The 17,212-nt window shown below is 36.1% G+C and overlaps 3 protein-coding genes, 1 long non-coding RNA gene and 1 pseudogene across 4 annotated transcripts; 2 read left to right on the forward strand and 3 right to left on the reverse strand.

Moving 5' to 3' along the window:
* LOC18599269 lies at positions 342-1,093 on the forward strand (annotated as a pseudogene).
* On the forward strand, positions 4,679-5,535 carry LOC18599271. Its single transcript, XM_007029171.2, has 2 exons — positions 4,679-5,075; positions 5,168-5,535. The coding sequence occupies exons 1-2, from the start codon at positions 4,743-4,745 to the stop codon at positions 5,333-5,335; spliced, it is 501 nt and encodes a 166-aa protein (XP_007029233.2). The 5' UTR covers positions 4,679-4,742; the 3' UTR covers positions 5,336-5,535.
* LOC108662127 lies at positions 6,123-7,113 on the reverse strand. The gene is made up of 2 exons (XR_001927910.1): positions 6,463-7,113; positions 6,123-6,362 (listed from the first exon to the last, which is right to left on the reverse strand). It is a non-coding gene; the product is annotated as an uncharacterized LOC108662127 (long non-coding RNA).
* On the reverse strand, positions 8,179-10,735 carry LOC18599272 (iron-sulfur cluster assembly protein 1). The gene is made up of 3 exons (XM_007029173.2): positions 10,286-10,735; positions 9,944-9,998; positions 8,179-8,761 (listed from the first exon to the last, which is right to left on the reverse strand). Exons 1-3 carry the CDS (start codon positions 10,581-10,583, stop codon positions 8,602-8,604), a joined length of 513 nt encoding a protein of 170 aa, XP_007029235.1. The 5' UTR covers positions 10,584-10,735; the 3' UTR covers positions 8,179-8,601.
* On the reverse strand, positions 11,893-16,285 carry LOC18599273 (nucleolar GTP-binding protein 1). The gene is made up of 3 exons (XM_018121940.1): positions 16,134-16,285; positions 13,691-15,733; positions 11,893-12,129 (listed from the first exon to the last, which is right to left on the reverse strand). The coding sequence occupies exon 2, from the start codon at positions 15,718-15,720 to the stop codon at positions 13,696-13,698; it is 2,025 nt and encodes a 674-aa protein (XP_017977429.1). The 5' UTR covers positions 15,721-15,733; positions 16,134-16,285; the 3' UTR covers positions 11,893-12,129; positions 13,691-13,695.

Below are 17,212 nucleotides of genomic sequence, written 5' to 3' on the forward strand. Positions count from 1 at the left end.
AACATTTGTTTTGATTGATGAAATTTCAAGAAGAACAAGTCAATCTTTGTTGTCAACATCATAATATGCATGATTTTGTTATCATGTTATTACTATTTATTTAAATCAGAAGGAATTTAGTAACTAATCAAGAAATTACAAAATTAATTAAAATCTAGTTTAAGTAGTACAAGAAAATCAACAAATAACTTGAAAAAAAAAAATAACATTTGCTCAACCCCATTATAATTATACAAATTATCTAATTAGAGTTATTATATTACATTATTATCTAATTACACTATAATACTTAATTAGAATTATATTACAATATTGTTAGTTACTTAAAATTAGATTATGATTAGGATTAAATTTTTATGTATATCTTTTTCACTTATATAATCCATACAATTTTATAATACAATTTTTTTCTTTTGTACTAACGGTTTCGTTATCTCTCTCTCCTTACTCTTTTTTCTCTGGCTTTTTGGGGGTTCGTCTCACCGGTGTGAGAATCTTAGAAGAAACAATGGCGTCGACTTCGAGGAAGATAAGGTTGATGAGCTCCGACGGAGAGGCGTTCGAGGTGAAGGAAGCGGTGGCGGCTGAGTTGCAGACGATCAAGCACATGATCGAAGACGATTGCGCGAGATCCCTGTCCCCACCGTTACCAGCCAGATCATGGCCAAGGTCCTGGAGTACTGCGAGAAGCACACCGACAAGGAAAGGATCCCCGAGAATAAACTAAAGGCGTGGGATGCTGATTTTGTCAAGGTTGACCAAAATACCCTCTTCGGCCTCATCCTTGCTGCCAACTATTTGAACATGAAGAGCTTGTTGCACTTGACTTGCCAAACAGTTGCTGACATGATAGAGGGAAAGACACCTGAGGAGATTCGCAAGGTCTTCAACATTAAGAATGATTTCAGCCGTGAGGAAGAAGAGGACGTTAGGAGGGAGAACCAGTGGGCATTCGAGTGATTGGGTTCTGCTGTGCATGTTATGATAGGAATGTCGACATTATCATAGCTTTATGCTGTTTTCAGGTCATACCAGCAGCTTGTGTCAACATGGGGAAATTAAGTTAAAACATTGGATTTTTCTTTTTAGTTATTTTTTGTTATATATGCTTTAGTTCTTTAGGATTTTAACCAAAATAGATAATTAATGTACAAAATTTATATCTTCATTGTTTTGATATAATTTTGCTACCATTTTTATCAGGAAATACCTTGATTTTTAAGAGGAAAAAAATACTTTTACTTTTGTTACTATAGTTTTAAATTCTAGATAAACTAAGATAATTGTCTTGAATTCTAGTTATTATAAAAAACATTTTTGTAAGTAAATTTCTTTCTTGCCATTTGAAATAAATTTTAATTTCATTTAGGGTACAATTAGTTTCCTCTAAAGTTGCATTTGGTAATTTAAATTAAAAAAATCAAATTTAAAATTCATATATTTATTGAATTATTATGTGATAGAATTCATGGAAAAAATTACTTTATTGATTATTTTGAGAATTTATAGATTGTTCATATTCTTACTTAGTGGTGGCTTTGAAGTACATATATTTATAAAGGTATTTCTTTTAATACATATACACACATAGATATTTTAAATTTTTTTTTTGCATATCCTCTCAAATTTATAAGTGTATCAAATCTTAATTAATTGTAAGTATTTTCATTCATTCTTACAATTTATATAACAAATTAACTTTCCTTAAAGTTGCATGTTCCCAATTGAAGTTACTTACATTAAAAAGCTAATCTTCATCTAAGATTGTTTTTAAATGAAGAGAATGAACAGAGGTGTTGAAAATTTTTGATTCACACCATGATTATCACAACAATCCAAGCTATGACCAACTCACAATTAAGCCCTCCGTTAATTTTTCATATATGAGAATCACATAATAATAAAATAAAGTGTGTTTCGGTAGTGAATTATATAAAAAAAAAGTAAAGAAAAATGAAATGACAAAAGGGAAAGAAAAAAAAAGAAGTGTAGAAAAACTTAAAAGGTTAGAATAAAGTTGAGTGGAGCTTGTGAAGCCATTTTATTTTTCTTTATTTGTATTAATTATTAAATAAAAAACTATTTTGAATTTTGAGAGGAGCATTAAAAGAAAAAATATATAATAAATAAAAAATTTTAAAAATTTTGTGGAGGAGAGAAAATGTTTAGTTTACAAAATGTTGCAAAGCCTAAGCTTAGTGATGAAAACTTAGTGGTATCCCGCTTGGTGCTAATCCGAGGTGCTCTAGCACATGGGACCTTGTGGTTAACAAATTCAAACAACGTCTTGCTCTTTGGCAAAGGAAATACTTGTCTTTCGGTGGCAAGATAACACTTATTAACTCTGTTCTCAATTCATTGCCCTTGTACTACTTATCTGTTTTCCAGGCCCCAAAAGGCGCTCTTAGAAAGCTTGAACAATTGAGGAAAGCTTTCTTATTGGGGGTAGGGGGGAGGGGGGGAACCTTGATAAACATAAAATCTTAAAAGTTAAATGGAATACAGTATGCAAACCGAAAAGATATGGTGGGTTAGGAATATCTAGCCTTAGCCATAAAAATTTAGCACTCCCTGCGAAATGGTGGTGGTAAAATGGCACGAAAAGTGATGCTCTTTGGAGACGCTTAATAGTGGAGAAATATGGCAATGGTGAATCTAATTGGCTTCCATCCATTGCTCGGCCTTCTAGAATGTCATCGACTTGGTGAAGCATTGTCAACACATGGTCCATCGAGGGGGTTTAGGCACTTATGGGATTTTATGCATGCCGTTGACTCATCGGTGATGGTGCCTCTATCTCTTTTTGGCTTGATAAATGGGCTCCGGAAAATGAAGCACTTTGCTTCGAGTATACTAGACTTTTCTCTATTGCAACGGACAAGGAGGCACGAGTGCATGATATTTGGCACAATGGCAATTGGACTATCTCTTTTTGTCGTAACCTTTACTCATGGGAGGTTGAATTTTATAGTGAGCTCCTTTCATTGTTAGGTTACATTGGTCTTGTTTCGAGCAAAATGGATAAACTTACACGGAAGTATGACACTAGAGATAACTTTTCGGTCAAAACTTTCTACTCTTTTCTTGATGCTGATCCTATTAGTCAAATTTCATGGCTCTACTCTATTTGGAAATTATCTATTCCCTCTAAGGTTCAAAGCATCCTATGGCTCGCTTCTCTTGACTCGATCCCCTCCAAAGCCTTCCTTCACTGGAGGGGTTTGGACTTTAGCTCAAAGCAACTGTGCTGCACTTGGTGTGGTTATGAGTTGGAGACATGTTCGCACAACCTTCTCACATGCCATTTTAGTTGGACAGTATGGTGCCTTGTTCTTCAATGGTGGGGGATATCATGGTCTTTTCCTTGTACTATATCATCTTTTTTGCAGTCTTGGGCTAGTTGTGCCTTGGCAAACGACACACACAAGCGGTGGATGATAGTTTGTGGTGCCATGTTTTGGTCTCTGTGGTTGGCTCAAAACGAGTCGGTTTTTAACAGCAAAATATGAGATGGGTCCGAAATATATTTTCTTATTAGAATGCAATCTATGCTCTGGGTGTGCACATGTGACGGCATTGATGCGGTTGATGATATTGGCTGGTGGTTCGAACCCCGAAACACAACGATTAGATGGTCTCCCTATATTCACGACTAGGGGTCTCTTGGATACCCCCATCTGAAGGTGGTTTAAATGCAATGTAGATGGCTTAACAAAGGATAAACTAGGCCCAGCAGGATGTGGTGGAATCCTATGCAACTCTGATGGTTATGTGGTGGGTGTTTTCTTAGGCCCACTTGGCATCCAAGACTCCAACTTTGCAGAGCTTATGGCCATTCTTCATGTAGTGCGTTTTTTCTCCTACTCCTCCTTTACAAGCTCTAAGTTGATTATTGAATTTGACTCCAAGAATGCTCTATCATGAGTGACCAATACTGATATGAGGCCTTAGGACAAGTGATACTTATATAATGAGATTGATGCACTTATTTTTTCATTAAGCATGATATCTTTTACTCATACATTACGAGAAGATAATTGTATTACAGATTCCTTAACAAAGTTTGAAGTTAACGGAAATACGATATTCTCAACATTATGGTAACTTTTGATATTTTTATTGGGTTGAGATGCTGCGTTAATATTTTGATTTACTTATGACTTTTGCATTGTCTTACGGTACTATGCACCTTAGGTGAATCTTTTGCATAATGATACTAAGTATCATTGGGCTTGTATCTGGATTGTATATCCTTATCTTGATTCCCATATATGGGTTGATCTTTACAATGTAGTTTCAGTAATTTTAATACAAATTTCATTTGACTGAGAAAAAAAAGGTGATGAAACCTTAGAAAGCAAGGAAGAAGGTGCAGAGGCTAAAGAACAAGCTTTTTCTGTACTTAACTAATCATACGTTGAACAAAGGCAAAGGGCATTTTCCTTACAAAGTTGTAATTCCGATTTGTTGTAGTGTTTTGTGGATGGATAAAGGCCAGGTGCTTCAATTTCGTGATGGGACAGTTTAGTTACTAACTAACTTAGATACTAGTCACGTTGTTCACACAGGAGTTTATTTCACACCCAACTTGGCTTTATATGCATATACACCTAATGGGTTCTTGTCCTTTTGTGGGCAAAGATGTATATAATTGAGCTTAGGGAAGGCGTTTTAATTTGTTGCACAAGCAGAAGCAGAAGCAGAAGCAATATTCTAGGCAAAAATAAAAAGCAAACAACAACATGTCAGCAGAGAATGCTAACACCGGTGCGCTGGCTGCAGCAAAGAATGCTAACCCCGATGCACTGGCTCAAACAGATTGTAGGATAATAAATAAGACTGGCAAAGCTCTGACATTCGTAGTGTCCAAAGACTGGGTGGGGAAGCTTGGGTACTCACGGCTCGTTCTAGGGGAGCAAGATTCAGATGGTCCTTTGCTGGTGCATTTCGGGGAGATACCGCCTGACAATTCAAGCGGTGGATCAGTTGGGTTTGTTGTGTATCGCTACAAGCACAAAGATGGGGTCCAAAAGGACTGGTGCATAGCCTGGAGCAACAAAGGTGAAAGAAACAAGGTAATTTCCATTTCTTAAACTGTTGGTAATTAATCATTTGAGAATTAAATTTAAGAAAATGATAGATGGATCGACTGTATATACTTGTGCAGGTGTGGACTCGTATCGATCAACCTGACGCAAATTGGTATAAGCTTGTGGACTTGAAGGATTCGGAGTGCAACTACAATGATCCAGGCAAAATCCTCAAGGCACACGTCGAAATTGAAGCCGCCAAGACCCATGCAAAATTAACAGCAACACTAAGTCTATTTAAATAATTAAGCTGCATGCTAGCTCTACGCATTTGGCCAGGGCTGAGGCTGTCAAAATGAATAAATAATGTGCGTGATCATGCACGCACTAGTATTTCTATTAGCTACAATAATTTGACAGCAGCCTGCAAAACTAGTTCCTTACTATATTTTGTGTGTTTGTAATGGTTTTTGTTTGCTGAAATGATCACAAACACATTAATTAATTCTCATATTGCCATGAATGGCTGTTGATAATTAAATTCCAAACTTCAATAAAATCATTGATCATGAATCAATCACAAAATAACAGTGTGATTTAAACCCTCTTAAATTGCAATGCATAAAATTAATTGGGTTACAATGAGATTGGTTATTAATAAGAATTTTCTTTCTGAACTTATTAAAAATCAATAATATTTGGACAAGGATAAAGAAAAAGTTTTAAATATGGATATTTAGTTCAAACAATAATAGTAAGATCCCTATTATGTAAAAAGGGGAAAAAAAGACTAATATTAATGGACCGATGTTAACGGTATTTGTGCTTTGATTTCTTGGTCTACGAGCTTATATTATTGGTAGTCCTCAAGACGACGTTGGTTTGATGTTGACGCCTTCTGTTTCTTTCAGCTCTATGCATGAATATGCATATATATTCTTCATCTTCAACGGGTAAGCAACGCTGGTTCTCCATTTGTTTTCGTGTTCATTGCTTGTCCCCCATAAGACACTATAAAGGCCTACATATCACCAACAAATCCCACCTAAAGCACTCTACGGAGAAGAAAAGAAATGAAAAAAGACAAGAAAATGAATACAACTAATGTTGATATTGATACGTGAAGATTTAATTCTTCAGTTTATATAGGAGTAGTTGTACACTGATTAGTTGGATATAAGAAATCCATTCTGCAGTGGTTGAAGCTGAGGCTTGATACTCATAACCTCAGCACTAGATGTAGCCACTGTTGGTTGTTTCTCTGAACTTGAACTCCAGGAAAAGAGCAGTAACCTGTTGTGGATCGTCTGATGAGAGTATAGCCAACCCAATCTGCATTAGAAAGGCATATAAAGCTAGGTGATTAGCAGATAAATAGTCAAGTGCCACGTGTGATTGTCCCTTTAACAAATCTGGGAATTCTCTTAACAACCTTAAAATGGAATTATATATGATGGGTTATGCATATATAAATTGAGACACATAGTTCACACAATTATATGTGTGAGGTCAAGCCTGGTGAAAGCCAACTACTACAGGCTACCATCAATGTTGCGATATAGGTTTGCATTCAGTCAATGTTGGCCTTTGCTAGAACCCAACTGCGTATTTTAGCTTGATTGAAGAAAATTCCCAGGGCCCTGGTACTGTTGAACTTCAATACCAAGGAAGTAGTGGGTACGTCCAAGGTCCATCGAAAATTCATTCCCTAGTTCTTGAATGAACCTGTCCAAATAGCTAGCTTTGAGTACTGTCCGTGAGGATAATATCGATCAACATATATACTCAAGCAAATAGATGGTGTCGTGAGTATGTAATGCCTTGCAAAGAGAGATGAGCGAGCTGTGCTAGCTACAAATAAAGCCTAAGGTAATAAGAAAGGGATTGAATGGAGCAAACCAGGGTCTTGGGCTTGGCAAAGGCCATACAGAGAGCCTTGAGAGACATGGTGAGGTTTGTTGAATCTTGGAGGTTGTTCAATGTAGACAAGTTCTGGTAGTTGACCATGTGAAGGAAGACACTTTTGACATCTAATTGCAGATAATGTCCCATCTGTTTGCCAAGGCAACAGCGAAGACAATGTGAATGGTGGTAGGTTCAATCAGGAGAGAGAAGTTTTCTAAGAAATCTAAGCCCTCAACTAATCGAGTAAAGTGTTTACATTGAAATGAAATTTGCCTCAACTTTCAAAGTAATTAAAAATTTATGATTTTTGAAATAATAACAAAAAATTCGTTAACCAAACATATGAGTTATATTATATACATATATATATATATATATATATATATATATATATAAGCATTTAATTTANTATAAGCATATTATATTTACGGATGGCTAAGGAAAAACATACAGTATTTTTTAAGATGAGTAGGAAAATATTTTTCACGAGGATCCACAAAACAAAAAATTATTTTTTTAAAATTTTTTATATAACAGAAAAAATTAAATTTTTAAGTAAAATATTTTTCATAAAAGAACTTTTCCTCTAATAAGTAAAATATTTTACGTGCAATTTCCTGTCTTTTAACTGTGATTTGAAAAGTATTGTACCCATCTACTTTCTCCAGCATCTTTGTCTGTTACAAACATCACGAATTTAATTCATGCACTTGGTTCTTCCTTGGCCTCATGAACCTCGTGTCCATCCAAAGAAGAACCTCATGCATGCATGGCTGTATCCAGACATGCATCCATCCAGTCATGTCGTAGACACCTTTATATGGCCTGTTACTATCAGCTACACAAGTTCCACTTATCCACCCAGTTCATACCTTCCAAAAATAGTGTGCCTGGGATCCAGATTGTCTAGATCATCACTATATGTATACAAGCCTTCAATTCAACTAAGGTGGAGATCAGCCATGTTGTTATTTGTATCTAAAGCTCCCATGAAAAAGTGGCCGAGGATTTGTACAATTATCCTGAGGCAGATCTACAACCTAATTTTCCGCAGCAAATCTCAAGTGATGGCTACTGCATCTATGGCCTTCAAATTTTGACTAGAGATCAAGCAGCCGATAATGAAGCTTCCCCATATCAGTACAGTACTTTGGAATTAAAACGATGCAAAAAGCATGCTTGAGCACTATAATAGCAGCTAAGTCCGCACACAATGCTCACCTACAAAAGGCGAATCTATAAATGCTTACAACGGCAAAACATTTTATATTCCGAAATCATCATCAGTTCAGAAAGGAAAAGAAAATGTGGTAAATTGCATAGCCTCAAACTTGATAGGGAGAGCTTTGAAAGAAAAAAAAAGGGGTGAATTGCATGACCTCAACCTTGATGGAGATGCAAACAGTCGACTATAACACTCAACAGTGGAAATGATTGCATCGGGATTGAAGCAATGCTTTATTCACAATCACATATATAGTTTTACCATTGGCCAAACATCCCTTCTAGACAGGTTATATTATACGTGTCCTGTATGTCGTACTTGAAAGTTCCCCTGGTCCATTTTGTATCTGTTTACCCAACTTTAACAGAATGATGGGGTTAACTATAGATAAGTTATGTGTAGCAAGTCTCCAGACTTTCTTCCTCGGCATATACAGAGACATCAGGCATCAGCAGCCTTCTCAATAGGTGCAGCGTTGGAACTGCCATTCAACTTGGCACGTTTAGCTTCTACATCTTTGACAGCTGCCTTGATAGCATCCTCTGCAAGCATGCTGCAGTGTAACTTAACTGGGGGAAGTGCAAGATGTTTCGCGATCTCCCTGTAATATATTATGCAAGTAAAAACACAATAAAATACTAAACTTTGCAGTCCACCATAACTAAATCTGATTGAAGGGAACATTTAAAGAACAAAAAGAAAGAAACACACAACCCTGAGTTGAACCTAAGGTAAAGTACAAGCAAACAGGGACTTGGCTGTGTACCCTGCATGCTCACACCATCAATTTGACCAAAAAATAAAAACACAACAGCATTATTTTACATCAATCTTCTATTTCCTTCACTTCTTCCACCATGTGTTACCCTACCACTAATTTGTTCACATGTGATTATATGTTGCCTTCAAACCTGAAAGAGACCAGTTCGGAATCCCATGAAAGCTATGAATTAGCTTATGTTCTGCTTTAGGTGAGTTCTGATAATCTATTTACACAATCACATAATTACGATTCACACCATACACACATTGCAATGGCAAAATCACAATCACATCAAACATTTTCCTCTGGACTAACCTCTTATATCTCCATAATTGTATTTTTATATTGATTTTTACAATTTTTAAATGGTTGATACTTAAAATCATACTCTGAAACTTAATTAATCATTAAAATGCTCAATACACAATGTTAAACATGGTTTTGATCCTCAGGCCAGCCTTATTTGAGCAGACGCTCTGTCTTCTACGATTTGATTGCCACAATTAAGCTTCAATACATTGTGCTATAATATAAAAACTAAAACTTCAACATCTACACGTAAAGATTAGAGAATATACTAGAATTACAGAAATTTAACGAGCATAAACCAAAATTCTGTCTATAGATGCAAGTAATTAGTGCTTTCACTTACCAGATACAGATATGGCTGGATGAAAGAGCAGATAGAAACTTGCTAGAAAGGAAGTTAAAAGCATGGGACAAAGAAGATGATCTACCCATAGAAGGATTAAGATTCTACATTTCTACTACCAAGTTTAAATTAAATGAGAAAAAAAAAAAACTAGGAACAGAAAGCACGAATAAATTAATTACATAAACAAATTCCACTTAACTAGTTCAAAAATCAGATGTCAAAACCGCATAATAGCATGTTATCTGATGAGCAAATGAACAAAAAGGAAAGGAGAAAAGCAATACCACAAAGTATCCTTGTAGAATATATGAGTCGAGTACATATATGCTTATAAATTAACTTCGAGAAAAGGAACTAATACTTACGTGTTTTTAATGGTTACCACCTCCTCCATGCTTTTCCCTTTCACCCATTCAGTAGCTGCAACATGACAAACCCAAAGTTACTACACAGCTCCTTCGCAATAATAGAAGGCCATTGCACTAAGCCGAAAAGTACCAAATATTGAATATTATTCATAAAGCAGTTTAGGCCTTTCAATAACAATCACAAACAAGGATTCAATAATTATGGATTGGGAGTTAAATGCTTCCGTACAGTTGTTAATGGAAGAAAACAAGGATAAAAAGAAAAAAAATATTACAGATTCAATGAAAAACTAATCTACACCAACAAATCTCATTAACCAGAAGTAAAAAAAGGCATACCAACAGAAGAAGACGCAATCGCAGATCCACAGCCGAAGGTTTTAAAGCAAGCATCGACGATTTTTCCAGACTCATCGTCGATTTTTATTTGCAGCTTCATGACATCGCCACAAGCCGGAGCCCCGACCAAGCCCGTGCCAACGTTGGGATCGTTCTTATCGAAGGACCCGACGTTACGTGGATTGTTGTAGTGGTCGATGACATTCTCGTGGTAAAGACGTGGCAGAATCTGAACGGGCCGTGGTGGAAACTCGTGTGACGCTAGCCCGAGCAGCCTCTTCGACACCAGCCTCAACATCCTGGCGTTCGATTTTGCGGTGAAGTATGTTCCAGGTTCTGTTAGGGTTTGGAACACTGGATGTGTATGTAAACGGATATCAGAGCTTGAAGAGTCAGCTACAGGGGACACGTGGAGGGCGAGGGATAGATTCTGGAGTTTGAACGATTAGACACGTGTGACAGTGTGTCTCCCGAATAACTGGATTAGATTGGATTCTTATTAAGCGACGTCACCAAAAATCTAACCTGTTTGCCTGTCAGGAAGAAGACATAAACAGATTTATTTTTACCTTCGGCTTTTAAGGTCCTACCAAATTATGTCCTACGGCATTCATCCGACACATGCACGTATATTTTTTAGGTGGATTAAAGTTTTTATTTATAAGATTAACTCTTATTGACTTGAAATTATTATGTAACATTCTGATTATATTAACTTTTTCACTTATAAAAAAAAAAATTCATTTTGATCCAAATTTATTTCGATATTGATATTATTAACTCTTTCATCCATAAAAAAATTATTTTGATTTAAATTTACCTTGATTTTGATATTTACATCGATATTGATATTATTAACTCTTTCACACGTAAAAAAAAAAAATTCAGTTTTATTGAAATTTACTTTGATTTTTATATTTCATAAATGTTTCATATTAAAACTGTCTATTAAGTAAAAAAAAATCTTTATTTATAAACATAAAACTCATTTTATCTCTTATTCATATAGATACTAAAAACTATCTATTAAGTGAAAGAAAATTTTTATTCATAAACTTAAAATTTATTGTATCTCTTATTGATACAAAATTCATAACATAACTACACTAATACTTGTTGAAGCTTTTATATCGTGTGTGAATTTAATGGTGGTTAGAAATGGACAGGCTATCTTTTCCTTTATAACGAAAGGTTACATTGCTGTAGACGTTTGGAAACGTTTTCCTTTTTAGCGAAAGGTTGCGTTGCAGTAAACGTTTGGAACCGATCACCCTGGAAAAGGTTTTCGTCAAAGCACACGAAGCTACAGCATTCCTATCCAATTTGCTGATTGAGTTACACTTACTTGGACCCATTGGCTAGAGGCACCCTTCGCTAAAGTCGTAAGACGACTACGTATCTGAATCCCATTTTTTAAGCTAAATAATTGTTCAGATAGATTTCCTCTCAGGGGCTTATCCCATTTCATCTCAAAGCAGTCAAGACTCAGGAATTGGACAACTTCTGAATCAAATATTCAGTCTGTATCCCTACTGATTCATTCCATGACTAAGAAAAAATTATAACATAAAATCAATGCATCCGCAACAATTTAACTACATGCTAGGTGAAAAAGAAAACTTTTTATCTCCTTGATTTGAATAAATTACAAACCAACTGACAAAATTTCAACTTGTCTCCAATTCAAAACTGCCTTGAGAAGGGTGCAAAAGATACATCAACAGCCATAATCGGGTGCAATCTCCACCCAGATCAACAAAATTAAGCAAAAAAGTAGGTTTCTCAACATAAAAATAAAATGTAAGGTTCTTGTATAACTTCTCCCCATAACATAATTTGATCCTCTGCAAGAGAAAAACCACATCAATAAACAATCTAAGGAGTTAAGCAAGCACAGGGTAAAAGGTACAGTGAATGCATGCAACTACAACCTAAAGTTCTCTGCATCATGAAATCAATTCCACCAATTGATATATTCAAAAGATTTATCATATTCATCCACATTCAAACAATGCATATATAACAATTTGTTGAAGAGAAAGGTGGTTAAGTCTCCCTGCTATCCAATTAGGGGTTCTGATCAGGAAATAACTGAGCATGTTATTTTCCATTGTCAGTGGGTAGCAAGTACGGTTTGCGATGGGGTTCATTTAGTTCTGAGAATAAATACAGACTTGATGAACGGGTTTGTTTCTTGGCTGTTGTCTACCTGGGACATATATCAAGAATGAAAGATTAAAAAAAATCATCATGACCAGTTTTGGTTTTATTTGTTGGACAATTTGGAAGGCTAGATGTGAAGCTGTATTTGATCATTCTCTCCCAACCCATCAACATTACAGCAACAGCAGAGGCTAGCTACAAAACTTTTAAACACCTCAGAAGCTGTTCCTTACAGATTAACAGATGAGAATTGGCAAACAACATTGGATACAGAAAAGTGGCAAGCCACCCATGAAGGATGGATCAAAATCAATTGTGATGGCTCAGTCAGGGAAGTAAGGCAGCTGGAATTGGAGTCATAGCTCGAGATAACACTGGTCTAGTGATTGATGATATTGGCAGGAATATTATGCAGACTCTGTTGGTGGAAGCAGAGGCTATGAGAAAGAGACCTCTTTTGGCACAATAGAAGGGTTTTCAGCAAGTGATCCTGGAATCTGACTTGAAGGAACTTACAAGGGAATTGAAAAAGACAAACAACAGAGAGAAAAAGTGGAAGCTACTGCCAGCGCTGAGAGACATTGGAAGACTAAGACAGCAAATCAGACATTCCAAGCTTAGTTTGGTGTCAAGACATGCTAACTACGCAGCTGATTGGATTGAGACCCAGTCAGAAAGGATGAAGCATCCAAAGGATTGGGTGCAAGCATTTACATCTTGAAAAGGATGGTCTGCCTGCACCTCCATGGTTTTGTTTTGTAGTTTCTACTAGTACAACTGGACTTATAAATGCATAAAAATTGTCTCTGGATTGCAATAAAAGAATGACTACACACAGAGAATGCACCCTGAGAGGATCAAGCAATTCTCACTCTTCAAACATATACCCAATTTATTGATGAACAATTAGGCCATTCACCATAAAAAGTGATTCATAAGTATAACAGGAGCTCATAGGTTAAAAATTAAAAAAGAAATTGCCCACCAAAGCATACTTCCATCCTTTTTTCTTTTTGGTATTCAATAGTTTATTCCAATTCCAGGCACTCGGAATGCATACCCAAAAGGAAAACAACTTCTACAAGTAGCTCTTACAAACAGAACATCTCAAGGATTTATAGAGAATGCACCTTGTATAAGAAACATATACGGCTAGCAGATGCATGGCAGACAGCACACCATAAAAGAAACATAAATGAAGAGAAAAAGTAAAACTAAGAACAATGCATGTGATAGCCTTACATGTCTTAACGTCTTTGAGTCTTTCCAATGGAACGCTTCCCAGAGAACAAGTGCTTTGGTTTTAATGTAGGAATAACCCTATCAGCCTCTCCACGACGAGCATTCTTGTTCCTCTTCTTAACAGATTTCTTTGCCAATTTAATCGCCTTAACCTTTTGAGCAGAATCCTTCAAGCCCTCTCCAGGTACAACTTCAGTAGGAGGTCGTGACCGTGACCTTGACCGTGACGTAGACCTCAGACGAAGCTTTTTGTTTGGTTCATTACCATCTATATCCATAGCATCACCACCATCACCCTCTCTCCTGTCAACTGATCGCTCCCTTTTCCGGCCCCTCGACTTGCTCCGAGCACGATTAATTGCAAGAGAAGGATCCAGCCCCAAAGCAGACAGCTGCCTGCCCATCCTCTCTGTTGTGAACTTTCTGTCTGTGTCATGTTTTCTTGGTACTATGGGCCGACTCTCTGCAGTGCTTTTCTTCATCCTATGCTGTTGAATAAGCAAACTTTTCTTTTTCCTTATCTCAGCCAGTGCTTCTTGCTCTTCTGGGGATAATTCTTGGCCATCCATCTCAAAGTCATCAGCTTCCTCCTCTGCTTGCCGAAGACCCTCTTCACGTTCCAACTCTTCAAGTCTTAACAATATATCAGGGTCAATGAAGTCGTATACATTGTGACCATCAAGAATTTCAGGCATTATATCTTCTTTCCATTCATCATTAGCCAATATATAATTCTTCCTCAAACTAGCAGAGTATACACCAGCACCACCATTCTCATCCTCCAAATCCTTTTCAGTTTTCCTCTTCTCCTTCTCTGCTGCTTGCTTAGCTTTAGCTTCCAAAACTGCCTGAGGTATGCAAGGAGGCCGTTCCTTCTGGTCTCGTGGTTTTGGTATTGCAACATGAAACCTATTGAGGCAGTCATTTATTTTCTTGGATTTCATCTTCAATTCAACCCTCTGATTCAGTAATCTTTCACAAGCTGCATTCTTCACAGAAATCACTCCATCCTCAGTCAAAGTACTCATCGTCAATAGCACCCCTTCTTCGTTTGCAGGCTCACCTCCTTGACCAATCACAGTCTTCATGGCTTCAGCTTTCATCTCCATGACCAATTTCCTGTCTTCCTCAGATATGCCATCCAGTGGCTGCAAATCAGTCTTATTGCAAACAATGATCAAGGGTTTGTTCATAAAGAGAGATTTAATGCTGTGAAAAAGAGCTGCTTGCTGGGCAATGCTGTACCCACATGACCCAGATATATCCAGGAAGAACATCACCGCAGCTCGTAGGTGAGCCAATGCTGTAATACTGCACATCTCAATAATGTTTCGATCTTCAAATGGCCTGTCCAAAATCCCAGGTGTATCAATTACTTGATATCTAAGGTATTTGTAATCTGTATGACCCACAAAGAGTGACTTCGTAGTGAAAGCATAAGGCTGAACATCCACATCAGCCCTTGTGATTTTGTTCATAAATGAACTCTTGCCAACATTAGGGTACCCACAAATCAAGATGGTCCGAGTATTTGGATCAATTGATGGTAACCTTGCCATATGTTGCCTAATCTGCTCAAGGTAAGCCAAACTTGGGCCAATCCTTTTAATGACAGTACACATACGACCAAGAGCAGCAACCTTTAGAGACTTGCACCGATAGAGTGAGTCACCATACTTCAACAGCTTGACATAATCTTTAGCAATCTTACTAATGAGGTTCCTCGCAGTATTTATTTGGCCAAGAGCAAGCTTGTAGTGATCCTTGTTGTAAAGCACATGAAGAAGATCACCATAGAATGGATGGATATCATCCAGGCGAGGGAACTCATCAATTATTGTTGAAAGCTTCTCATGAAAATTCTGCTGGGTGTATTTCACTTTACGCATATAAAACTGTCGAAGGCGGGAAATAGCATACCCTTTGTGGACAACAGTTGGCGTTTGCCGTTGCGTACGTGAGAGAATAATGTCTATGAAGTCCTTCCCATTTGGGACAACAGTGATTTTTTTGAAATTGTATTGAACCATTTTTACTGTTGGTCTGCAAAACCAGGATGAATTAGGCTATATTAAAAGGATTTCGGCAACAATGGTGAAATGATGCTGGATGGACATTAGACAAAGGAAGCCAACCCCTCAGCAAACAAAATGTTGAAGACAAATTCACTTGCCGGAAAAATAAATAAAAGACCCCTTAGAAAATAAAAACTACCCACAAAAATCTGTATACAGAAACTATCACAAATTAATAAAACGATAAACTGTGCCAGCCTAAAAGATTAATCTACATGGGTGAAGCATGTTAACAACAATCATATTAACAAAATAACTATAAATATTAATTCCAGTTCTTCCATTATACTAACCCACTTGTAGCATAGACTCAGAAATTAACAATAAAATCCAGCAACCAAAACTGAAAAAAAGGGGAGAATACTCACAGGTTTCACTTATGAAGCTATTTTCCTCCAAACCCAGAAAAGAAATTCCACTGAAATTTTAAAAAGTTGGGTTCGTTCTCCTTCAAGGGTCGGTTTTCACAAGTTTTATCTCTAGTCGGCTTTGTCGGCCGAGAGAAGGAGCAAAGAGTAGAGAGGTGTTGGTAGGGTTTTAGGTTTCTTTATATCAGTTAGTATATTTGTGAAAAAGGAATAATTACAATGACACCCAAAACTTTTAAAATATCATTTTCTGCCCAATATTTTATAATTATGTAGTCGCGTCCCTCCCCTTTAATATTCGTGCCATACTCACTTTGATTGCTGTACTACTCACTCAAAAATAAAGTTTTTAGAGTATTTGGTTTAATGTTAAATATTTATATCTTTTTGATTTAAAAATACGCATATTTTAAGAAAAAAATTCAAGTTCAATCCATAACTAAGAATTACACGTCAAAATGTTGAAAATTACGATTAATATTTTTTGAGAACATAATGTTTTTCAAAGACTTTTTAAAAGTAATGTATCTATTTTTTTAAAAGATATTATGAAAATTTCATTTTCACTTGTTATCTTATTATAATTCGAATGTTTAAATGGTGATTCTTCTAGAAAACGTGAATTATTAAATAACTTAAAAGAGAGAGGCAACTAAATATTATATGCAAAATAAAGTAAATAACCAAAATATTACAAGGCAAATTTATCTCTATTCAGCAACAATAAGATAAATATACAAATAACTCACCAAATTAACTTAAAACGTTTAAAGCCAAAGATAAACATAATTAACATTGAAAATTTTGAAAAGCAGAACAATTTAATCAATTAATAAACTTAAAATGTAGGTTATTAAATAACATAAAACAGCGTAACAAATCGCACTTTGAAATATTGGTCTTCAAAAAGTGAGTTGAAAAATTAAGTAAATTCATAAATTTGTTAAAAAAAACTAAATTGAAAACCAAAATAAAGAACATAGTCAAAAAAATCAGAGATCAGGCTCTAAAAGTAAAATGAAATTAATGTCTCAAATAAATGCACAAATTACTTACATGCAAAAAGAAAAATTAAAGTA

This window comes from Theobroma cacao, chromosome 5 (assembly GCF_000208745.1).
Source record: "Theobroma cacao cultivar B97-61/B2 chromosome 5, Criollo_cocoa_genome_V2, whole genome shotgun sequence".
In the NCBI taxonomy this organism is placed as follows: domain Eukaryota; kingdom Viridiplantae; phylum Streptophyta; class Magnoliopsida; order Malvales; family Malvaceae; genus Theobroma; species Theobroma cacao.

Coding starts and splice junctions, on each gene's coding strand:
- LOC18599273 (XM_018121940.1), bottom strand. CDS start 15,720: ATGGTTCAATACAATTTCAAAAAAATCACTGTTGTCCCAAATGGGAAG.
- LOC18599271 (XM_007029171.2), top strand. CDS start 4,743: ATGTCAGCAGAGAATGCTAACACCGGTGCGCTGGCTGCAGCAAAGAAT. Junction 5,076..5,167: donor ACAAAGGTGAAAGAAACAAG/GTAATTTCCATT, acceptor ATACTTGTGCAG/GTGTGGACTCGTATCGATCA.
- LOC18599272 (XM_007029173.2), bottom strand. CDS start 10,583: ATGTTGAGGCTGGTGTCGAAGAGGCTGCTCGGGCTAGCGTCACACGAG. Junction 9,999..10,285: donor GATTGCGTCTTCTTCTGTTG/GTATGCCTTTTT, acceptor GTCATGTTGCAG/CTACTGAATGGGTGAAAGGG. Junction 8,762..9,943: donor GTGGTAACCATTAAAAACAC/GTAAGTATTAGT, acceptor AATATATTACAG/GGAGATCGCGAAACATCTTG.